Source organism: Tupaia chinensis, unplaced genomic scaffold (genome assembly GCF_000334495.1).
Source record: "Tupaia chinensis unplaced genomic scaffold, TupChi_1.0 Scaffold000010_1, whole genome shotgun sequence".
Taxonomy (NCBI): Eukaryota; Metazoa; Chordata; class Mammalia; order Scandentia; family Tupaiidae; genus Tupaia; species Tupaia belangeri.
In genome coordinates this window covers 274409-282094 of record NW_006159440.1, presented here as the reverse complement: position 1 = coordinate 282094, position 7686 = coordinate 274409, and the positions used below count along the sequence as shown (strand labels likewise).

The window sequence follows — 7686 nt, the reverse complement described above, 5'->3', positions numbered from 1 at the left end:
GGCCTCCTTCCTCGGCAGCAGCAGGAGAGCAGAAGACACTCCCTCATCCCACGTGGGAGGGACAGTTTCCAGCCTGTCCATCCTCCAGGAGCCCTAAGTGCCACACAGCGTGTCACCAGCTCCCAGTTTGTCAGTCAGCTGTTGCCGCCCTCAACTCTCCTTTCCTGCCCTCAGGGACCAGGGCCCAGCCACATCTCCTGGCCTAGCCTCCTGGGGCCTCCTGGGAGGTTGGGCCCAGGCCCAGAGGCACTACCTTCTCCAGGAAGCAGAGAAGGGCCCAGAGTTCTCTTCCTCTTAGCTCCCGGGTGTGTGTGTGTGGGGGGTGAGCAGTGTCCCCTCCTCCCCTCTAATGAGTGACATTTTTGGGTAAACCTACTTTCACTTTGAAAACACTCATAGAAAAGTAGTTGTATGGGAAAGCTGCCACCAGCTTGGCTCTGGTCGGCCATGGCCGCAGCCCTCCGCCGCAGCCCTGCAAGTCCTGCGAGGGTGGACTGGCAGCACTTCCTGAAACCTGTTTTTGTTACCTGCGGCTCCTGAGCTGCTCTGGCTGGCGGTGTAGGGGGCGCTGTAGGACCACCAGTCAGCCTTGCTGCAGTGCCATCATGGGTGAAGCAGTGATCCTTCTTGCCCTACTGTGCTAAGAGATTGCTGGGAAGATTAGCATCCAATAACGTAACTTGAAAAGTCTTACTTTGAAAGTTTGTGAAGCCCTTAAAGCAGCTGAGAGCCAGCCAGTGGCCTGCGGTTAAGCTGGCTGGATCCCACAGGGTCCACTGTGTTCTTCAGGTCCCAGACCCAGTGACTTGAAAAGCATGCCGCATGCATATACGTGCCTGCCCCAAATCCCGAGAAGACAGTGGAGAAGGGATTGTGGATTGGCCATTCCCCTCTGGGAGGCTTTCTCCCTCTCCCTCTGTTTCTTTCTCTCTCTGTGTCTCTGGTAAGAGCATGCACACTACAGCAAATTTAAAAAAAAACAGCAGCAGTCTGTCCAAAGAAACTGGGCGTGAGATTTTAGGGGGTCCATGGCCTTGGCTTGCCAAGGGTCATGGATGGGTGAACTAGTGACTAGCCCAACTCCCATGGGCAGGGGATGGGAGAACGGTTAGTTGTGGGTGGGCGGCCTCTAGCTATGTGGGCATTTGTGAGTGCTATAGCCCCAGAGGTGGGGGGCTGGCAGAAGACAGTCAGCTGCGGTATTGGATCACTCGTCCTCCGTCCTCAGGCTGCCTGTCATCACTCAGGGTCTGGTGGCCAATTGTCACTTTTTCCCTCTGCACACAGGCTCAAGAATGGGACATGGACGCCCGTCGACCAATGCCTTTTCAGTTCCCGCCTTTCCCAGACAGGGCACCCGTCTTCCCTGACCGCATGATGCGGGAACCCCAGTTGCCCACGGCAGAGATCTCGCTCTGGACCGTGGTGGCCGCCATTCAGGCTGTGGAGAGGAAGGTGGACGCCCAGGCCAGCCGAAGGTGGATTCCTGCCTGGCCCGCTTGCTGAACCTGGAGGGCCGCACGGGCACGGCAGAGAAGAAGCTGGCCGACTGCGAGAAGACGGCCGTGGAGTTCGGGAACCACATGGAGAGCAAGTGGGCCGTGCTGGGGACGCTGCTGCAGGAGTACGGGCTGCTGCAGAGGCGGCTGGAGAACCTGGAGAACCTGCTGCGCAACAGGAACTTCTGGGTGCTGCGGCTGCCCCCAGGCAGCAAGGGGGAGGCCCCCAAGGTACGTGGTGATCCTGGCGGCAGGGTGGGGGTGCAGAGCAGTGCAGTGCGGACTAGCAGACCCTCGACTTCGTTCTGTCAGCCCGTTCACATGCTTCCGTGGCTCCCTGTTGTCCAGCGTCAGTGCCTTCCTGGTCAGAGTGTTCTGCTGCAGCAAGGCTGCCCCTCCGCCCGTTCCCTGTGTCTGCGTGTTCCTGTCTGGAGCCTTTGTTCTCATTCTTCCCTGGCCTCCCTGAACTGCCAGGTTCCTGCAGCTCCTCACTGCTCGCTTGTTTGTTGTTTTTTAGGCTTTTGCCATAGGGCGTGTGTGCTCATTGGAGAGAGACAGAGACTGAGTGAAAGTGAGAAATCACCCCCTGTGGGGAATGGCCACACTGCAGTCCCTTCTTCTCTTGGAATTTTGGGCACATATGCACATGTGCATGACATATTCCTGGTGTGATTTTCAAGCTGCTGGGTTCAGGACTTGAACCGTGGTCAGCCATGTTGGATCCAGCCACCTTAACCACCACGCTAACTACTGGCCCCTTCATTACTTGATTTTTTGACATGTATGTGATGGCTTGTCATTGGTTATGTTCATATATGCTCCTTTGGTTGTGGCTGGAGGCAGGACCAAAACCACACTGACTGGAATTACTTTCCGGCCGTGAGCACTAGCCTCCCACGGGCTGCTCTCGCAGTTCAGAATGCACGCCCTGTTTCCTGCTCATCCTCTCTCCTTCTCCCTCCCGATAGTTACTGCTCCTGGATCCTTCCCCAGTTGGGGTGGTTCAGTGTCCACCTTCCCCTTCTCTAGGAGGTTACCCCAGCTTCTCTGCACTTTCTGCTCCACGTTGTCAGCTCTGCCCCTCTGCCGGGTCATCCCTGCCAGCGCCAGCCCGTCAGGGACCCCTGCCCATCTCTAACGAGAAGCCTCCATCGAGCCAGCATCTCGCTCGCGGTGCCCCATTTCTCTGTTCCTCATAACAACAGAATCCGCTATTGAAGTTTTCTATGATCGTTATTTCTAATCCTTTCTTCCTCGTTTTCTCTCCTCCCCCAGTTCTTAATTTGCTAGAGAACACATACTTTTGCTGGAGAGAGACAGACACAGAGAGAGGAAGTGATGAAGCAGCCCTTCCAGGGGTATGGTCATGCTACAGTCCTTTCTCCTCCTTTTGGGATTTTGGGCACGTACGTGCCCATGCCTGGCTCATTTTTCAAGTCATCAGATCTGGAACTCAAACCATGCAGTTGATCATGTACAATCCAGCCACCTTAGCCACTACGCTACAGGCTGGCCCTCTCCTCTTTACTAGAGAATATGCAAACTGTGCAAGTCCCTACAGCAGCGCAGGGAGCCCATGTACCCACCCTGGCTGCAGCAGTTAGCAGCTCTTGCCCACCCTCTCACCTAAACCCCTGCCCACCACTTCCCCTTATCCCATTTTATTTTGAACAAACCACCGATAGTTTCTTCCTTCCTTCCTTCCTTTCTCTCTCTCTCTCTCTCTCTCTCTCTCTCTCTCTCTTTCTTTAAGGTTTTTGCCGTAGGACACGTACGCTCTCTGGGAAAACAAAGACAGAGAGAAGGAAAATGAGAAATCACCCCCATGGTGTAAGGGGGAGCAGCCACGCCACAACCCCTTCTCCTGTACTCTCCTCCCGGGATTTTGGACATGCATGCACACGTGTCAGGCATGAATTTTAAGCCACTGGGTGTGGGGCTTGAACTGCCGTTGCCCATGTGGGAGTCCAGTGCCTTAGCCACTGTGCAACCTGCTGGCTCCACCTTTCGCATCTTAAATAGTTACTTCTTTCTCTTGTTTATTTTTTTCCCAGCTAGAGTGTAAATTCTGCCCAGTTCCCTGCTATGTCCCACGACTGTACCTGGCTCATCTGGTGTGCAAAAAATATTGCCTAAGGATTCTCTCCAGCAAGAGAGCTAATGCTTCCAAGGAAGGGACCAGGACTCACTCGGCTATCTGCTGAGGCAACCAGCCAGTGGCTTTTCCAGAAGAACTGTTTGACATTTATCTTTTAAGGCTTCATAGCACTGAGTTGTCCTAATGGTTTTGGTTTTTCCATCAGATATTCCCTGGCCACCACAGCCCAGAGATTAATTTTTAGTATGGTTTTAGGTTCGTGTGTTGCATTTGTAGCACAGCCAGCCTCTACACACACACACACTCCTTTTTCTCCAGTCCGTCCTGTGTGTTGGAATTCAGTGCTCTGGCCTCAGGCTGCTCTGGTACTCGTTCTAAGCGTGGGATTCGGGCCGGGAGTCTTGAGCTGACCTGTGCCCCATCGACGGATGGAATGGTTACATGATCGGAATCAGAGGACTTGGGCTTGAATCTTGACTTTGCCACATACTAATTTACCTACCACTGATCAAGTTGTCTTTTTGTTGTCACTGAGCCTCCTCATTCTGTTTTGAAAGAAGTCAAGTGTAAATAGTTAAACTCCCAGCTGGTTCCTGAGTTTCAGTGTTGTTGTCTATAAAACATAGATGATAATTTGCTTACTTCCTAAAGTTGTGAGAATTCATTGATTTTTCTGTTTTTCTTTTAAATTTACTTATAGAATGTGTGTGCACATCAGAGAGGGAGGAAGAGAGCACCCCCAAAGGGGAGAGAGGAAGAGAGCACCCCTTGAAGGGTATGGCCACGCCACAATCCCTTCTTCGTTGTTTTTCTCCTGGGATCTCGGACATTCATGCACACATGTCTGACGTGTTCCTTAAGCTGCTAGGCCTGGGACTTGAACTACATAGTCAGCCATGTGGGATCCAGCCACTGGATGGCCCAAGGATTAATTGATTTTGTTTGTGGAAAACGCTACGTATTGCGTTGTCTGGACAGTCATGACACATTTTTTGCATTAAAAAAAAATAACAATACTTCATGACTTTCCAGACAACCTAATAGATTATTATATTAATTACCTATTGTTGTGTAACAAATTACTCCAAAATACAGCAGTATAAAATAATGATTTATCATCTCCCAATTTCTGCATACCAGGAATTCGGGAGCAGCTTAGCTGGATGGGTCTGACTCAGAGTTCCACAAAGTTACCACAGGGCTGCTGTCATCTACAGGCTTGGCTGGGCAGAGCATCTGTTTCCATGACAGCTTCCTTGGCCAATGGCAGGAAGCCTCAGTTTCTAACCATGTGGCCCTCCCCTGAGGGCTGCTTGAGCATCCTCACAACATGGCAGCCAGTCTGCCCTAGAGGGAGTGATCCAGGAGACCAAGACGGAAGCTACAACGTCTCTTAGGACCTCCTCTCAGAAGTTATACACTATCATGTCTTTACTGGTGACTTGTTAGAAGCAAGTCACCAATCCTGCTCTCACTTGGGGAAGATAATTAGTCTTTTCCTATTAAAAAGACTGTCAGAGGAGCCAGAAGGTGGTATGGAGGTTAAAGTGCTAGATTCTCACGTGGTCGACCATGGTTTGAGTCCTGGACCTGGCAACTTGAAAATCATACCAGGTACCTGTGTGTGTGTGCAGACCCAAAATCCCAGGATGAGAATGGAAGAGAAGGGATTGTGGCATGGCCATCCCTGCTGGATGGTCATTTCTCACTTTACCTTTTTCTGTCTCTTTCCAGTGAGTGCATGCACCCTATGGCAGAAACCTAAAAAACCAACCAAACAATAAAGACTGTCAGAGAATCAGTGAGCGGATAATGGTTTATAACCACCACAATGTGGACCGGCAGGTGGCGTGGTGGTTAGGGGTGCTGGACTCCCACATGGCCCACCACGGTTCAAATCCGGGACCTGACGGCTTGCTTTCTAACTCTCTCTCTCTCTCTCTCACTCTCACTCTCTCTCACTCTATCCCTCTCTGGGCAAATTAAAAAATAAATAAATAAAGTTAAATAAAATAATTCTTTAAAAAAAAAAACCCACCACAATGAGGCACCATGAGAATGTTAACCAGTGTTGCCACACCAGTTAGAGTCCTGCACTCTTGGGCCTGCTAGAGCCACACAAACACACTGTCAGTCAGACCCAGGCCCTCTTGATTCAGTTTAGCTGTTAGTTGATTGCTAGTCATAGATGATTCATGGGTGATCTTTTTTTTTTTCCTTTTTAAGAAAGATTTTTGCTATATGGCGTGTGTGCTCTCTGGAGGGACAGAGGGAAATCACTCCCTGGGGGAATGACCACACCACAATCCCTTCTCTTCCATTCTCCTCTTGAAATTTTGGACACACACACACTTACCTGGCATAAGTTGTCAACCTCCAGGTCTGAGACTTGAAACACGGCACACCATGTGGGAGTCCAGCGACCTGGCCATTATGCCATCTGCTGGTCCCCATGGGTGGTCTTTTCTCTCCAACTAGACTTGGGCTCCATGTAGTTTCAGAATACAGGGCCAGCCTGTAGCCTGGTGGTTAATGCACCTGGATCCCACCTAGCCGACTATGTGGCTCTAGTCTGAGTCTGGTGGTTTGAGAAACACAGCAGACACATGCATGTGTGTGCTCGGAATCCCAAAAGGAGGGAGGAATGGAAGAGGAAGGATTCGAGTGTGACCATGCCCCATGGGGGTGCATTCTCACTCGGCCTCTCTGTCCTCCAGCAAGTGCTTTTGCCCTCTGGCAAATTTAAAAACAGACTATGTCTCAGACCTCTGTTGTGCCCTATCGCAGCAATGAAGCTTTAAAAAGGTGGTGTCCAGGGACCAGAAGATTGCATAATGGTTACACTGCTGGGCTCCCACTCATGTAGTTGACAGTGGTTGGAGTCCCAGACCTGACGACTTAAAACTCACGCCGGACGTGTCTGCATGCATGTCCAAAATCCTGAGTGGAGAATGGAGGAGAAGAGATTATGGAGTGGCCATCTTCCCTGGGGGGTGATTTCTTACTTTCTGTCTCTCTGGCAAGCACATGTACCCTATAGCAAAAATCTCTCCAAAAAAAAAAAATAATAAAAAAGGCGCTATTTCTAACTGCAAGAATATGATTCTGGTCTGTGGTCCTCCACAGAGACCGTGAAGTGAGGCAGAGAAGTTGGTGAGTTGGAAAAGATAACAGACTCAGATCTGGATACATTTATTGGATTGGAAAAGTCATGATGTATTTTTTTTTTAAGATTTATTTTATTTACCTGTATTTATTTATTTTAATTTGGCCAGAGATGGGCAGCCAGCCATGTGGTGGGAGTCCAGCACCCTTAACCACCATGCCACCTGCCAGCCCCAAGTCATGATGCATTTTTACATAGAAAGACATGTCCTGACTTTTCTGACTACCCAATAGTTTAAGGTACTCCCGAGGTGCTTAGAAAGCTGTTGACAATGTGAGTTGGAAGGGAGCACGGAAGTTAAGAGCGCCGACCTGCGACGAGGCAATAGACCAAGTGGAAGACTGGCGCTGCCTAGAGAGAGAGTGCAGAAGCGGGGCGGGTGGACAGAGCCTTGGACTTGCAGAGGGAGAAGGAAGGGCGAAGGAGACGTGAACCAGCTGGACAGGAAGCAGCCCCCGTGAGGTGGATACTGAGCAGGAGAACACTGCAGTAAGGTGGCCTGACCTTTCACAGAGGCCCGGAGGGTGAGATGGACAGCAGAGGTCGCCAGTGGCCTTCTGGGGTGTGGTTTCAGAGAGTGGTGGGTGCAGGCAGACTTTAGGGGTCCAGGTGTGTGGACAGTGACAGAGAAAGACCAGGATTCTCCCTCAGGACGTGTCAGGTGGAGGCCATGGTAGAGCGACTCCAGGTAGCAGAGCTGAGTGTCTTCTGAGATGGGATGACCTGGGGACCAGCAGATGGCGTAATGGTTACATCGCTGGACTCCCATGGTCAACCGTGGTTGGAGTCCCAAACCCAGGGACTTAAAAAACTCGTGCCGGGCTTGTGTCCGTGTGTGCCCAAAATCCTGAGAGAATGGAGGAGAAGGGATTGTGGTGTGGCCATTCTCCGGGAGGAGGGCAATTTCTTGCTTTCTGTCTCTC

At 51.1% G+C, this 7686-nt stretch overlaps 1 protein-coding gene across 1 annotated transcript in view; it reads left to right on the top strand.

Annotated features, from left to right (window-relative positions):
* LOC102469613 (zinc finger protein 783) overlaps positions 1 to 7686 on the top strand; it is a gene marked incomplete in the record, with an annotated part of 86081 nt that overhangs the window by 1736 nt on the left and 76659 nt on the right. Inside the window, 1 exon segment of the mRNA XM_027766833.1 lies at positions 1592 to 1730. Within this exon segment, the coding sequence (XP_027622634.1) occupies positions 1592 to 1730 (139 nt within the window).